We start from the raw sequence: 16,765 nt of genomic DNA, 5'->3' as shown, positions 1-16,765 counted from the left end.
CTTAACAGTACAATACTCTTTTGACATTTGCAACATACTGGTGATACTAAGCGATTAAAACTCTTGTGTACCAGCACCCTTAACTCACCCCGCTTGCGCACACGACTCAGTATAAACCGTTTTTTTTTTTTTACTGAGTTTCATAGTTATGAGGCTATTTTTCCCTGCTGAGTTGTGACACCCTCCCATCCATGTCCTGCAGAGATATTATTCTCTGCTTCTTTCTGCTCACTCATTTGTCTTCCTAGGACAGACATTTTTCCTAAACATCTTGCAGCTGGAGTATCCATCTAATAATAAGATGCTTGAATGTTTAGGCAGATCCTGCACCTGAGACAGCCACACAAGCGTTGAGACTTCTTGCTGCTGAGCAGATGGTTAGTTCAACAAAACAAAACAAAAAAAAACGTGTGTGTGTGTGTGTGTGTGTGTGTGTGTGTGTGTGTGTGTGTGTGTGTGTGTGTGTGTGTGTGTGTGTGTGTGTGTGTACTCGCTCGTGCCCATGTGGGTTTATACATACATCACAGGATAAAAGTAGAATTGTTGTAGAAGGAGCGTGTTTTTCATACGTGATATAGTTCAGTGCTCACACCACATAAACAACTTATTGGGGGAGGACCTGGTACTGTTTTTAGATAGATGGATAAATAATATGTTATTTTTGTCGTTTTTTTTAGCATGCATTTCTTCCAGAATCAGAAATAAGTATAAGACCTGATCTTAGAAATTTTCAAGCTTTTGCTTGAATCGCTCATTATATGTGATTTTCTGTTACACTCAAATATTTTTTAGAATGTAACTGCACATGCATATTACATCCCCATGTGGTAGATTTAGAAAGATAATAGAAATATTATCAAATGCAAGGGATGCCTAAAGATACTTAGCTGTTTCCATAGGATTTTTGTTTGCTGATTTACAGTGGTACAACTTAGCTTTGCACTGATCTTTGCAAAATGTCTTCCTATTTTATTAACCTATCTTCAGGACTATGGACTGTTGACAGAATAATTAGTTAGAACTCTTTGTAACCCTTTTCTAGTTTTATATTCTTCTAACAATTTGTCCTCTTGATTGGGTCATACTGCACTTCAAGAAAATTTTGTGAAAGAGCAAGAACCAAAATTACTTGATACCAATTAAAGAATGTTACTCCAGCATTTCATATCCTGATATGTGTATGTTGTAACATATACTTGTGTTTAGAAAGTCCTGTTTGCTTTGCATTTCTTATTTTATTTTTCTTATTTATTTTTATTATTATACAGGATTTATATAGCACCAACAGTTTGCACAGCACTTTACAACTTAAGGGCAGATAGTACAGTTACAACACAATTAAATACAGGAGGCATCGGAGGGCCCTTCTTATTTTGTGTGAAATACATGGTGTTCCTACCAGTCCCCTGCTTGCCTATTTCAAACTGACCATGCTAAGCATAAGAGCACATCCATCTCAGCGTGGTCAGTTTTCTGGCTGTGCAAGGAGTAGGGCTTCCACCTCATCCCTTTTAAACCTGAACATGCATATTAATTACACAGGTTCTGTGGCTGATTAAGGTGGTAATTAAACTCTAATGTGGTGGCTTAATCTGCATTAAATTGGCCTCAGAACCTGTGTAAGTCATATGTGTTCGGGTTTTAAGGGATGAGGTGGCAACCCACATTTTTTAACTATGCACATATACACAAATATTTTTGCTTTTCGTTTCACTTTTTACACAGGGGGGGTTTTGTTTTGTTTTGTGTTTTACAGGGTAAAGGTCCATATATACTTAACATATTTATAAAATGTAAATATCTTCGAGGTTTCCATCCTTTTTTTCATCAGTGGAAAACTCTAGGCCACATAAGTCAAATGCAAGGCCCACAGGCTAAATTCAGCCCACCAGGCCTTGTCACGTGACCCTTGCACCCAATTTTGCAGCTGGCACATGGTGGGACTTCGTTCTGTCGCCTCCAGGTCTCACCCTTCGCTCCCTGCTGTCACTTGCAAACACAGAAGCTTTTGCTCTCACTGACTCCTGGAACTGCATACACTCATGGCAGGGATAGATCTCTATAATCTGAGAGAGAGAGAGACCCAGCACTTTGTATATATTGTATGTCTGACATCACAGGCCTCACTTGCACAAAAGTGATTCTATGGAGACTAGTCTGATGTCTCTTAGGATCCTGGCATTGATGATTTTTTTCATCAGTGTCAAGATTGCATATGTGAAATGACCTTAAGCCTGGGTTCACACTATAGTGATGCAGCGCGATTCCAGTGCTGGTTACAGCATCGCATCTCTCCCGCAGGCAGTTCATGCTACCCTCCCTGAACCGATGCAGTGTCAATACAATGTTCATGAAACCCCCCAGATCGGTTCACAGATCGCAGTGTGAACTGTGGCTTAGGTCAGGTATTGTGGATTCCAGTGCGGGGGAAAAAAAAGTCCCTGCACCTTTTTTGTGCATAGGATTCGCACAAAAAAGGTGCAGGGCTGAACTCGCAGCGTGAGTGCGAACCACATGCGATGTCTGTGTTTGTGTGAACCAAGGCTAAAGGGTGGATTTACTAAAGGCAAGTAGGCTTTTTACTTTACAAGGGAATTTTCCCTTCACTTAGTGAATGAGGTGAAGCTCTGCTGACTTTCACCATCCAATCGTGTGTAAGCGAAAGTCATGTTTTTTTTTTTTTTTTTTCCTTGTACGTGAACATGATTAGGTATTCTTTGCAATGTGACCCCATTTGCTAAGTTAAGGGAAAATTCTCTTGCAAAGTGAACAGTCTATTTCCTTTTGCTAATATATTCCCTAAGGGTTCAGGTAGAGGCAAAGCTAAATAAAAAAAAAATTGGTAAATCTTTTACATTTTAAGCTTGCACAATTGAATTGTTAAAAAGTACAGCCAAAGCTCATTTGGCTGTACTGTGGATCACAGGAGTGCAGTTTGTTTTGCACTCCAGGGACCTGCTTTCAGCAGACAGCAAGTTGAAGGCTTGGGACCATATTATTGGGATCCACCCACATGCCTGAGTCGGCCGCTCTTGCCCCCTCCACAGCCCACCAAGCATGGGGGGGGGGGGGGTGGACAGAGCAGAGAGTGAAAACCAGAGCTGTGAGAACCAAGATATCAGTGGTGTTTGATTGCTCAGTTTTTGTTAGAGCCGGTGGGGGACAGATGCAGCATTGGACCAATGCTGCATCCGGCTAGGTAAGTGTGAGTGGCAAAAAAAGCAAATCCCATACATCTTCTTTTTTTTTTTTTTTTTTAAAGTAGCATTCAGATCTATCAAAAAGCCCAGTGCTGACAAGTTTTCTTTAACATTGATCACATGTTGTGATCATTTTAAATAAAATTGTTCTCATGGCTTTTTTAGGTGTTTACAAAACTTTTCTTCTGAAAGTTTCTTTTTAAAAAGCTCTATTTTTTCCCAGATTGTGCCTTTTTACTTACAGTAGGTCCAAGTTGTAGGTTGCTGTGGATAGCAGTCAGTCATTATGCGTGTACCATATGATATATGATGTACAAGGTTATTGCAACTCTAATGCCCTCAGTTCACCGCTTAAATTATCTGATAGGGAGAACTAGACTTATGTGGGAATTCTGCTTTCATTTATCTTAATTCTTTGTGAGAGCAGCTGCTTGTTCTGAGAATAAATGCGAATGTTTAATGTTATTAATCTATGTAGGAAAAAATTATCTTGTCATATGACCATATTGTTGGCTTTTTAGTTTCTTTACTACACATATTTGTGTAGATGTTCCTATCTATGTGAATCTTTATAAAGCACATGAGTATAAGAATACATGTTGGGTTTTTTTTTTCTCTGCCTTTGCCTCTAATTTTGCATTTGCATGTACATATGAAGTTGAGCATAAATGCATTCTGTCGGTCAAAATATTAATTTATTCTGGCCATTGGAATACAGTTACAGTTGTGCTCATAAGTTTACATACCCTGGCAGAATTTATGATTTCTTGACCATTTTTTCAGAGAATATGAATAACACAAACTTTTCTTTCACTCATGGTTAGTGTTTGGCTGAAGCCATTTATTTTCAATCAATTGTGTTTACTCTTTTTAAATCATAATAACAAAAACTATGCAAATGCCCTGATCAAAAGTTTACGTACCCTGGTGATTTTGGCCCAATAACATGCACACAAGTTCACATAAAGGGGTTTGAATGGCTATTAAAGGTAACCACCCTCACCTGTGATCTGTTTGCTTGTAATTAATGTGTTTCTGGATTCTGAGTCGTGGGGAAAGCAAAAGAATTGTCAAACGATCTGCGGGAAAAGGTAGTTGAACTGTATAAAACAGGAAAGGAATATAAAAAGATATACAAGGAATTTAAAATGCCAATCAGCAGTGTTCAAACTAATAAAGAAATGGAAAATGAGGGGTTCTATGGAAACCAAACCACGGTCAGGTAGACCAACAAAAATTTCAGCCACAACCACCAGGAAAATTGTTCGGGATTCAAAGAAAAACCCACAAATAACTTCAGGTAAAAAACAGGACTCTCTGAAAATGTGGTGTGGCTGATTCAAGATGCACAATATGGAGGCACCTGAAGAAAGATGGGCTGCATGGTGCAGTCGTCAGAAGAAAGCCATTGATATGCAAATGCCATAAAGTATCCCGTTTTACAATACGCTAAACAGCCCAGAGACAAGCCCCAAGCTTTGCAAAGTCATTTGGAGTGATGAGACCAAAATTTTGCTTTTTGCCCACAACCATAAATGCTACATTTGGAGAGGAATCAACAAGGCCTATGATGAAAGGTACACCATTCCTACTGTGAAACACAGGTGGATCGCTGATGTTTTGGGGATGTGTGAGCTAAAAGGCACTGGAAATTTTATCAAAATTGATGGCAAGTTGAATGCAGTATGTTATCAAAAAAGACTGGAAGAACATTTGCATTCATCAACCAGGAAGCTGCGCATTGGGATGTACTTGGATATTCCAACATGATGATCATCCAAAACACAAGGCCAAGTCTAACTGTCATTGGCTACAGCAGAATAAAGTGAAGGTTCTGGAGTGGCCATCTCATCCTCCTGACCTCAATATCATTGAACCACTCTGGGGAGATCTCAAACGTGCTGTTCATGCAAGACAGCCCAAGAATTTACAGGAACTGGAGGGTTTTTGCCAAGAGTAATGGGCAGCTTTACCATCTGAGAAGATAAAGAGCCTCATCCACAAATACCACAAAAGAATTCAAGCTGTCATTTGATGTTAAAGGCAATACATAATATTAAGAACTGGGGTATGTAAATTTTTGATCAGGGCCATTTGGGTTGTTGTCGTTCTGATTTAAAGAGTCAACACAGTTGATTTCAGGAAGTAAATGCTACATGAATCATTTGCCCTTACTCAAGATGGCCACAGCCAGAAATGCCAGGGTGGGTGTTTTTCAAAGTGATTTCTTAACAAAATAAAGCATAAGACATGAATGGATGGGGGTGTTTGCTTTGAATATTACAACATAATTAAATAGTGTTTTTGGTTTGTGGTGCTCATATGTGGTATAGATCTGCTTTTAAAGTGGAGCTCCTGCCCCCCCCCCCCCCCCCCCCCCCAACCACCAAAAAATTAAGTCACCAGCTACAAACACTTAAATACTGTAGCTGCTGACTTTTAATATTAGGACGCGTGCCTGTCCAGGGATCCAACAGTGTTGGCACTCCAGCGGACTTCTTAAGCGGTTCTCAGGTTCTGCCTCTGCCACCCCTTGTAAGTGAAACCGGCATTGGAGCCTTGCGTCTTCACAGCTGGTTCCCTGCTGCACATGCGCGAATCGTGCTGCGCTTTGTGAATGGTCCTGCGTCAGAAGGATTAGGGGGGGATGAACTTCTTGGGTACCTCAAGGCAGTGAGGTCTCCTGGAAGTGGGGATGGGCACCGGTCAAACTGATGCCTGCTCCCCCTGAGCGCTCTGATGGGTGGATCTTCAATTCAATTTCTGAAGGGCATAAGATAATTGTTCCAATACATGCCAGAGACTGCCACTGCTTATAAAAGCAATCCAGTGTCTATTTTGCCCCTAATATTGCTTTTACAATAAAGTGCTCTGCTGGCACTTAAGAACAAAAAAATAAATAAAAAAAAGAGAATGCAGCAGCAGCAGAAGACTTTCTGGTATAACCACTCAGTCAGGCAATGTACCTGTATGGCAGCAAGTGGTTATAGTCTGATGTAAACCAAATATGTATATACTTTGACAGTGGGAAAATGATGGTATTGGCCTTTTTTTCTCTGTTGATGTACAAAGGTAAATATTGGCAAAACAGTTTTTCTGTTGGCAGCTTGCCCAATATACACTGAATAGTTGATGTACACAATTAGCATTATTTTTTGCCGATGGTGATAACTGGCACATGAGCATTCGGATTCTTTGTGTTCTTCCTAGCCTATCTGTACCACCTTTCCTGTATAGCTCACTGTGTTTGTATTTTTATTACGCATTTAATGAGCTTGTCTACCTAATGGTATTATCAGGATGAGTGTTTAACTCTGGAGCAGGGATTGTGTCTTTTGTAGATTAAGTTGTTTCTTCTGAGTCTTATGTAAAAGACGATTATCTTTGCATGTATATTGGCCTAGAATTCTATACATAGTTCTGGGGTATAAAATTTAAAAATCTGGTTTTGTCACACTTCGATTTAAAACGAGCCATAGTAGTTTTACAATTTGTCTACAGAATGACATAAAACAAAGAGTTGCAAAAAACACACAGGAGGGCGCGAACACCTCGTGCATTACCATAAATAAAATTTTTGAATACAAAAAGACAAATTGACACTCGCATGCTGATAAACTAAAGCTGGATGCATTGAAACTCTTCCTAGGACCAAATGGTTGGAAAGCTGATGCATTTCAGGAGGGGTCGTGCCCCTTTTCCTCAGATGAGAACCGGCTCCAAAGAAAGCCAGCTTGATTTACATGTCATGTGATTCAAAACGCATCCAATTCGCATATACAGTTTGTGAATGGAGCTGGGTGTCACTGGTGATGTCAGTGTCAGTTAACCAGTGTCAGAATGTGTGGTGCCCCTGGACGACATAATTTGTGATGAAATGTGTAGGGATGTCACCGTGTTCGCATCGGTCCAGGAGTGATGGGCTGCAATTTTGAGTCTGCCGACTTGTTTTCCATGCTTTCTTTTATCTACTTTAATTGTGAGTGCACTACAGCTTTTTATTTTTAAAATACCCTATGATTTTACACTATGAAAGCTTTTAATTTCTTCATGGGGATCTTGTGTCATTGCACTCTATATGAGTGATGGAAGCCTATGAAGATGCTGTGGCTGTGACCATTGCTGTGTCCATTAAAGGCTCTGGCTGTGTATTGAGCCAAAATCGCTTGTGATCTCCCATAATAGGAGATAATAGGGAGTTGGTAAGCGGCAGGGAATCTAGTGGTGCAAGTCATCTCTTCTTTTCACTTCATGTTTCTTTGGGTGTATTATCCGTCATTGCCACGCTGATGTCACTACATTGGATAGACTTTATTTGTTGTCATTTCTTACTCGTTTTATTCAAACTTTTAGATGATTTGCGCAACTTATCATTTGGAAAAAGTGTTGCTTTTTTGCACATTATAGTTTTTCATTTATTTTTGATAGCTCAGTAATTACTTTTTGCTGTACATACGTGTGTGTGTGTGTGTGTGTTTTTTATATATACTTACTGTCATTTGTAGATGCTCTAATTTTCACGCAAAGCCACTTAATATACACCTTTTTGGTAAAAAAAAAAAGACATTTAGCAGAAAAACATTTGGCCTAAATTTATAAAGGGGAAAAAAAAAAGTTTATGGGATATGTTTTAATAGCAAAATGCAAAAAAAATAATTTGTCAGTTCAATTAGCACAGCACCATATAGCAAAAAAGCTTTAATTGTCAAGCCCTGCCCTCTAATAGCAATAGGCAATGACAGGTACTCTTTGCTGAGAGATCGGAGTTCTATTAGACCCCAGATCTCTCATCTGCCCTTTGAAAAATTCAGCGGATCATACAGATCTTGGTATGATCTGAAGCTTTTAAACCACTAAGGGTTTATTTACAACCACAGAACTGGAAGTCAGATGCTCCATTGTTTCCGGTTTCCTATAACATAGAGATAATTGGAGCCAATCGGCTCTACGGGCAGCTTTTACAAGAAAGCCAACTGCTAGCTGAAAAAAAAAATCAAGCTGCAGGAATCATCCCAGTATAACCACTCAAAGTACTGGTACGTCGCTGGTCATCAAGTGGTTAAACCTGTTTACAGTTCAAAGTTCTTATCCCTTTCATGACTAAGCCTATTTTTGGAATTTGGTGTTTACAAGTTAAAATCCATATTTTCTACTAGAAAATTACTTGGAACCCCCAAACATTATATATATTTTTTTAACAGGGACTCTAGAGAATAAAACGGCGATTGTTGCAATATTTTATGTCACACGGTATTTGCGCAGCGGTGTTTTAAATGCAACTTTTTGGGAAAAGGGACACTTTCATGAATTAAAAAAAAAAAAAACAGTAAAATGATCCCATTTTTTTTGCATAATGTGAAAGATAATGTTACGCCGAGTAAATAGATACCAAACATGTCACACTTTATAATTGCGCGCACTTGTGGATTGACGACAAAGTACGGTACCTAAAAATCTCAATAGGCGACGCTTTAAACATTTTTTACGGTTACCAGGTTAGCGTTACAGAGGAGGTTTAGTGCTAGAATTATTGCTCTCGCTCTGACGATCGCGGCGATATCTCACATGTGTGATTTGAACACCGTTTACATACGCGGGCGCGACTTCCGTATGCGTTTTCTTTGCTTTGCGAGCTCGCGGGGACGGCGGGCGCTTTAAAAATATATATTTTATTTTTTAATTTATTTAATTTATTTTAAAATGACTAAATTGTTTAAAATAAAAAATAAAAAATTTGATCACTTTTATTGCTGTCACAAGGAATGTAAACATCCCTTGTGACAGTAATAGGCGGTGACAGGTACTCTTTATGGAGGGATCGGGGGTCTAAAAGACCCTCCACCCCTCCTTTACACTTCAATGTATTCAGATCGCCGAAAACGGCGATTCTGAATACCGGATATTTTTTTAAAACCGGCGCCATTGGCAGCCGAGTAAACGGGAAGTGACGTCATGACGTCGCTTCCGTGTTTACTATGAGGAGACTGGAACGAAGCAGATTACGGCTTCGTTCCAGTTCCTCCCCAGCGGCCGGAGGCAGCGCAAGTTGAATCGGTGCTCCCGATCGAACGGGAGCACCGGTAACAGCGGCGGGAGGCGGCGGGAGGGGGGGACGGTCCCCTCCCGCTCCTCCGGCATAACAGCCGAGCGGCTTTTAGCCGCATCGGTTGTTATGGCTGGATAGCCAATCGCCCGCTGAACAAAACGGTACCGGGATGATGCCTGCAGGTGTGGGCATCATCCCGGTATACCCCCCGGAAGCCGAGTACGCAGATCTGCGTACGCTCGGCGGGAAGGGGTTAAATGTACTCCCTCTGCTGGATCTGATGGTTCTCAACACTTTTCCTATGAATAAACAAAATCCTTTTTGAATCAACCAGTTCAATCATTGCTTCTCTCTATCCTGGAAAATTTCTGGCCTCTGTGGACATCAGAGATGCTTGAATTTTTCCCTTTTTTTTTCTGATGTGTTAGGCCCCTTTCACACTAACGTCCCGTTCAGGCCCGCCTGTCAGTTTTTCAGGCGGACCTGAACGGGTGCTCCATAGAGCTCTATGGAGCGTCGGATGTCAGCGGTGACATGTCCGCTGACATCCGACCCGCTCCGATCCGAAAAAGTGTGACGGAGGAAAAAGCTATTTTTCCATCCGTCTGCGGATCGGATCGGATGACGACGGGCACTGCGGTCCGTCGTCATCCGATCTCCCATAGGGGAGAGCGGCGCTGTGACAGGTCCGTCCCTGCACAGTGTGCGGAGACAGACCTGTCATCTCCCTGCTCAGCGGGGATCGGCGGAGTGATCCCCGCTGAGCAAACGGACATCCACGGGGCGGATCAGAACTGATCCGCCCCGTGTGAAAGGACCCTTAACCTTTACTGCATTTTGCTGTGGACGCACAGTGTTACCTGTTTTGTTGACATTCTCTATGGTCTGTCCACTGTGCCTCAGGTCTTTATTAGGATTCTAGCTCCTGTCCTTGCTTTGTTTTGCTGTCAGGTAATCACCATAGTGGGATATCTGGACTGCCTTCTACTGAAAGAATCAGCCAATATTCAACAGCCTGTCTAGAACCTAGAGAAATTTTAGATGAATCCTAAATCTCCTGATATCTGAGCTGGAACCCTCTCATCGTTTGGAATATTTGGGCCTGATGCTGGATACTGCCCTTTTCCAGTATTTTTTGCTATGGACAAACGTCACACTATACTCTCCTACCTTTTTTTAGATTCTACATTCCAGGTCACAACCAACTCTGTTTCTTTATGAAGGCCCCGCTCTTAAAGTGGTTCTATACTCCAAAATGTTTTTCCACCCTATTGCAGTGATGGCGAACCTCGGCACCCCAGATGTGTTAGAACTACATTTCCCATGATGTTTATGCACTCTGCAGTGTAGTTGAGCAAATGGGGAAATGTAGTTCCAAAACATCTGGAGTGCCAAGGTTTGCCATCACTACCCTATTGCATTAAGATACAAAATTCCCCACCACCTAATCTACCCTCCCCCATTCCTAAACACTTGCTTTATTCATCAATCCAGCCATGTCCCAGCTGCAGCTCCCTTCCTGCTTTTTACAAGAGACGCTGAGAGCAGTGTGTCCCACAGGGTGAGAGGGCATGGATTACCGACACTATGTCTGTAGATGCACACAGCCTGACTCGAGAGTGCGCTTGCATGGGTGCCCCATTAGAGGAGGTAAGGGACTGCTCCATGCAATATAACTGCACAGAGCAGGTATTTATAACATCATCTTTTTTTATTTTATCCTATTTTATATGATCCTGGGATGTTTGCACCCCAGCAGATTATTCAATCGGCTCTCGGGTGCTGCTGCCATTTTTTTTGTAAGGGAAACTGGCAGTGCGCATACGCACAGCTTTGTGAATGGCCCAGCGACAGAGGAAGGAGGAGGGGGCTGAACTTCCAAATGTCTTTGCCTCGGCAAAGTCACCTGGAACTAGGAGTGGGTACCTGTCAAACCTGTACAGGCTTCTGCGCCATCCTCTCCCCCCAAAAGGTGACAAATGTGGGAGTGAAAGGGGGGGGGGGCGAGCAAGCGTAGCTTCCCTATTTTTAGGAGGAGATCCGCTTTAAGTGCAGTACACGGCATACATATTTTACTCCCAAGTGTCCACAGGGAAGAGCTATACACTTGGCTCTACCCAGTATTCATGTTATCAGGGCTGTCCACACTGCACCTTTTGTAGCACACCACCCAGTATTCAGGTCACCAGTGAGATGGCAGCAAGTAGTTTACCCTTCCAGTGTTCATGTCACCAGTTAGATCTGCTCCTCAACACATACTGCTCAGTTCCTAGGTGAACTACAGCACTCACAAGCTATACTTGTCACGCCTCATAAACCAACCCTATTCTCCTTTTTATAGAGTGGTGGTACTTTGTCACTTTGTTCTAGAGTTTCAACTAACAATTATTTTCATAATCGATTAGTTGGCCGATTTTATTGTTTAGATGAATCTGTTAATAACATAAAAAAAAAAGTGTGGTGTATAATTTAGTTAATATTTAAAGTTTAAAAAAAAGGTAATTTTATTCCTAAATATCTCTCTACGCAGGGGTAACTATAAATGACCAACTATATAGTTATGGAGTAAAATCTTTAATCCACTCAGACTATAGACAGAAGAGATATACTCTATATACTATTAGAGGTTCAATCTGGTAAATATCATCAGACTCCGATCAAATTTTTTTTTTATTTAAAAAAAAAAAGTTAGATTGTTTTGCAGATTTTCAAACAGAACTGTAAAATTATATGCTGGCCATAAAAAAAGAATGTCTTCCTTCAAAAAAAGTCATTTTAAGAACGTTGGTTTGATTTTCCAATTGTTAGTGGGGTCAAATCGATGTATGTTTTCAACCACAGTGATGGGAAAATTTAGAAATAATAGAAAACTTCTTGGTCAACGGAATTTTCAGACAGTGTATGTGGTTTTCGTTCAGAATTTACATTCGTTTTCAAACAGAATGATGAAAGCAAGTGAAAAGTTCAAACATTCTTTCATTCAGCGAATGTACAAAGATTTTTCGCATGAATATTCAGGCCTGAAAATTGATCCGTGTGGCCAGCATAAGGCTCGGTACACACCTTGTTTGTTGGGCAGATTAAAAAACAAATTGCTGCAAAAACGCATTACATGCTTTTCTGCAACTTTTCCATTTGAAGTATATTGAACCAAAAAAAGCACTGTTTTGCGATGAAAAAGGTCCTTGACCCAAATAACAAATATGCAGCAGCTGAAAAAAGCCTAGATGTGAACGTTAAATGAACTGTATTGCATTTCTGCAAAAAACACATAGGTGGGATCTAGGCCTAAGACATTTAGTAACATAATGGAGTTTAAACAAACATAAAAAAAATTAGCCCTTCATAGTACAAAAGAGCAAATCACTACTGTAATCGCTTTTTTTTTTTTTCTGTGCAAACAGCGAAAGTAATATTTACAGTAGTGATTATTTGCTCTTTTTGTACTATAAAGGGCTAATTTTAGTTTTTTTTTTTTTGTTTTTAATCCCATTATGTTACATGTTCAGATCGAACACCCCTGCATCTCTGTGTGTGTTTGTTTTTCTTTGCACCTAACTGTGTTAAGGGCTCTGATTGGACAGACGGTACACTTGGGTGATTTGTTGCCTTGTTTTCCTCTGGCTGTCCCATCTGGCAGGGGTAGCTGAATCTCAAACTGGCTTAATGTATGAACAGAATTTAAAAATCCTTTCACAAAGTGGTTCACAACATACCTATCTATTTCAAGTGCATGTTTAGCTGTCCACTCAGAGTTTGCTGTAAGTGAATAACAACCCATTTGCCAAGTAAGTGCTGAGAATTCTTAAAGGAAATCCACAGTTGCCTCTGGAATGAAGTGTCTGATAACAGGGATGTTTTATTGTCACGTAGCAGGAAAGGCATAATATGGGTTTATTTTATTTCACTTTCAGTGTCAGCAAAATAAGGGCTGCTTTTCCATGGAAATATTTTTCAATCAGCAGTTTAAGATGACCATTTCAGAAGCGAATTTTACAATACTCTTCTGATAAAGGAGTATTGAATGGTATATGGTGTATGGCCTGTCTCAGCAGATGAATATGGCAGACCAGTGGCAGTGAGAATCTTGGGTTGGCAACATTTGGCCACCTTAGTATATAGTGCCAACAGTTTGCGCAGCACCTACAAAATGATTTCTCTTAAGTCTTCTAGTTTTTAGTCAACTAGACTTTAGTCTGCTGGCCTTTGTGCCTAGTTTTGTTGACTTTTTTGCCACCTGTGTCTGTCTTATTGGGGAGATTTCTTTTCACTTCCTGTCTTCTAGCCAAAATGGCAAGTCGGAGGAAAACCTGACTGGGGTTATAATCCCACGTCACTCCATTCAAAATAAATATAACTTTGCCTTTAGTTATACTTTTAAGATAAATGCACATTACCTTATTGCTAGATTTGTGGGCACCCGACTACTGAGAATTTTTGGCCCGTAGTATACCTATAAGCAAATGAAAACCTTATCAGTTCTCAATTGAATGTAAGAGTCTTACCTTTATTTTAGAAAGAAAGCAGGTTTTTTTTCCCCCCCTTTTTTTACTCTTGCTTTTTTTCTGAATACTTTAAAATTCTTTAGCAGTTGCAAGTAAGTATGTGATAATGAATCTAGCAACTTTGTTTTACAAAATGTACTTTATGATGCATAATAGGAGATATTTGCATATGGTAAATAACTTGTGCTAAGTGTTTTATCATAATAATCTAAGCAAGGGTGTTGGAGCATGGCACTGTTGTATTAAAGGCCTTCCTCTCACGTCTATACAGAGACATTGCTATGGTTGTAAAAGACCTGGGGCATGTTTGGGGGTAACCCCCAAATTCCATCTGCCCTACACAAATTTCAGCCCCCCCCTGTGCTAATCCTTGGCTACTTGCAGCAAACTTCCCAAGCACTAATCGCCCCCCCCCCCCCCCCCCACCTTTCAGTACAAAGTACAAATCCCCTCCCACCAAATTCACCTCCACAACACAAATGTTCTCAGCACTGATTGGCCCCTCCCTCCCAGCATATATTACCCTGATATCACAATTGCTTGCCCCCTAGATTCCACCACCCTAACACAAATTCTTCCCCTCCAGTACCTCCTCTCTTCCCTGAAATTCCCCACCAGCACAAACCATCTCCTCTTACAAAATCCCAGCTCTCAACACAAATCATCTTTCCCTAGATATCCCCCAAAAAACACACCAAGCATTTTTTTTTTTTTTTTTTTTTTTGGAAATGGTCAGACTTTTTTTTTTTTTTTTTTCCCCGCAGCAGGTTGTGTTCTTGGTTCCATAGACTTCAATGGAAACGGATCAAAAACGAAGTGCTTGTGTTTTTGACGTTTCAGCTGCATTTATGCTAGTTTTTCCTGCAAGACAACAAACTCCTCCCTGAAACGCATTAAAAACGCGTTACAAACGTGTGTGGAAAGAAACGCACAGGGAAAACCATGTTACTCTAGAGAAATGTTTGTCGCAGTCACAAAGAATTATATAATTTTTTTTTTTGTCCATCTACAATTGAACAATATGATTTTAGAAAGAGCAGACTTTTAAAATATATTTTGATGAAGGTTCAAAATTGCTTCTATGCACTTGTAAAAATGAAGTACTTGCAAGACCCAATTGTTGCCTTTTTTTAGCATTCAATAAACAGGAAGCCAACAGAAACAGCTTGAAGGAAATAATAGATATAGCAACATACCACCCACCTATTGAGCTTGTGACTTACAAAATCTGTTGAAGAACAGTGTTTACTACTTTAGATAGTTAGGCCAGTTAGGCCTCTTTGCCATTTCCCTCTCTCCTAACATTTTCTGTTAATTTGGATAGATTTACCAAAGAAATGCAAAAAAAAAAAAGTTTTATGTTTTGCTTGAACATCTGCTTATTATGTAACTTGCCCTGTATAGCTACCTCTACACAGAGCCAAGTTTTCAACTCGAATGGAGGGTCCTGTCTGCATATAAAGATTGAGAACCTCAAAAAACAATGAGAGGAAACCTTGTTAAGTTTTATATATTTTATTAAAAATAGGTTTAAAAACATAGACAAGCAACACCCTATATGTACACTGTCAACAAATACCCAATAGTGTAACAAAGAGGTTGGATCCTTAATATAAGAGTTAGTGCTCATAGGGATTGTTGACTAGTATTTATGATTATGTACATACCCCTCAATCATTGTAGTAGTATGGACATATACATATCTAGATCTGAGAGATCTTGTACAAAAGAGATAGTTCAATCAGCAATACACATTCATTTATAGGGTTACATAATATATACAAATTACACACCAGACAGTATGTACATCACAATATACAGTGTAGGTCCCCTGGCTTACATGATATTTACAAATTACTCACAGAATCGTATTTACAATACAATATAAGGTGCAAGTTCAGAGTTAGGTTACCTGTTAACTTCAGGTCAGCCCATGGTGACTGCCGTGTGCTCCCACACCAGTGTGTCTTGGCTTGCTCACAAAGCATTATATCCCCCCCCCTACTTTCTGTAGTGTGGCTAATACATTCTCCCTAATTGGTCACTGTACCTAGTCAATGTATATTGGGAACAGCCTGATTGGATGAGTCAACGAAAGCTGTTGTTTACTTCCCAGGTGAGATGTTATCAGGGAAAACAAAAGGCCAAGCTTTGAAGTTGAACCAATTACAGTAACACCAACCCAACACTCAATACTTTACATATATATTTAAATCTAATGGAAATATATTTCTAATTACAATATTGTACAGGTATTAATGGAGATTTCACATAAACTCATAAGGCTACAGATGGCCCCTTGTGGCCAGTTGAGAATATGAGACTCGGCCACACATAGAATAATGGTTTATGTGCAATCTTCTTTAATATTTTGAACGTTTGGCTTTGCCCTCTGAAATGAAATAAAACTCTTTGAGAAGAAAAAAAAAACTTTTAAAATCCCCATATCTACAGTTCACATTTCTGGATCCCAGTATCGGTAGTCCTCACTTGTTCTGAATGTAATAAGTCCATAATAAAAATCATAGGATACAAAATACAATAAAAAAAACAAGAGGGATAAAAAACAAACAAAACATGAGGATCCTTGTTCTCGACCGTCCAATAATGTTAGTGCGAAAGTCAATAATGTCAATCTGGTCATGTTGCCCTTGCTTCTGGGACAGCCTTCCATGGTGATTCCCGTTGGATACCGCGTACAGTAATGGCCTTTGGATCAGCTTTCCCGGCTAAGATTATACTTTGTTAATGTGGACAGAGGTAGAGAAAGAACACCACAAGTACATTTGAGACACATGCATTCAAATTAATGCTTGTCTGGTAAGTCTGAGCAGTTAGGACCTTTTATTAGAATTACCATAGATATACTGCGACATATTAATAAGACCCCTTTCTCAATGACGTGTAACAATTTGGTTACGCCCTTCAGCCAGGTGTCTGATTTCCACCCCCCATCTTTCTTCCTCCATGGTCATATGCCTGCAAGTAACTTCTGCCGTATACCACTGTGTGTC

At 40.1% G+C, this 16,765-nt stretch overlaps 1 protein-coding gene across 12 annotated transcripts in view; it reads left to right on the top strand.

Annotated features, from left to right (window-relative positions):
• EPB41 (erythrocyte membrane protein band 4.1) overlaps window positions 1-16,765 on the top strand; it is a 350,563-nt gene that overhangs the window by 50,893 nt on the left and 282,905 nt on the right. For 6 of the 12 annotated variants that reach the window (XM_077481781.1, XM_077481780.1, XM_077481779.1 and 3 more), the window contains exon 1: window positions 10,802-10,896. The exons of 5 other annotated variants lie outside the window; for them this stretch is intronic. In XM_077481781.1, the coding sequence (XP_077337907.1) occupies window positions 10,818-10,896 (79 nt within the window). In that variant the 5' untranslated portion in view covers window positions 10,802-10,817. Of the gene's footprint in view, window positions 1-3,176; window positions 3,200-10,801; window positions 10,897-16,765 lie in introns of those variants that run through there. One more of the 12 variants, XM_077481778.1, reaches the window with a different exon arrangement.

This window comes from Lithobates pipiens, unplaced genomic scaffold (genome assembly GCF_037356315.1).
Source record: "Lithobates pipiens isolate NorthernLeopardFrog02 unplaced genomic scaffold, aLitPip1_a1.2 Scaffold_16, whole genome shotgun sequence".
Classification (NCBI taxonomy): domain Eukaryota; kingdom Metazoa; phylum Chordata; class Amphibia; order Anura; family Ranidae; genus Lithobates; species Lithobates pipiens.
Note: the sequence above shows the minus strand (reverse complement) of the source record. Positions and strands in the feature narration are given on the sequence as shown.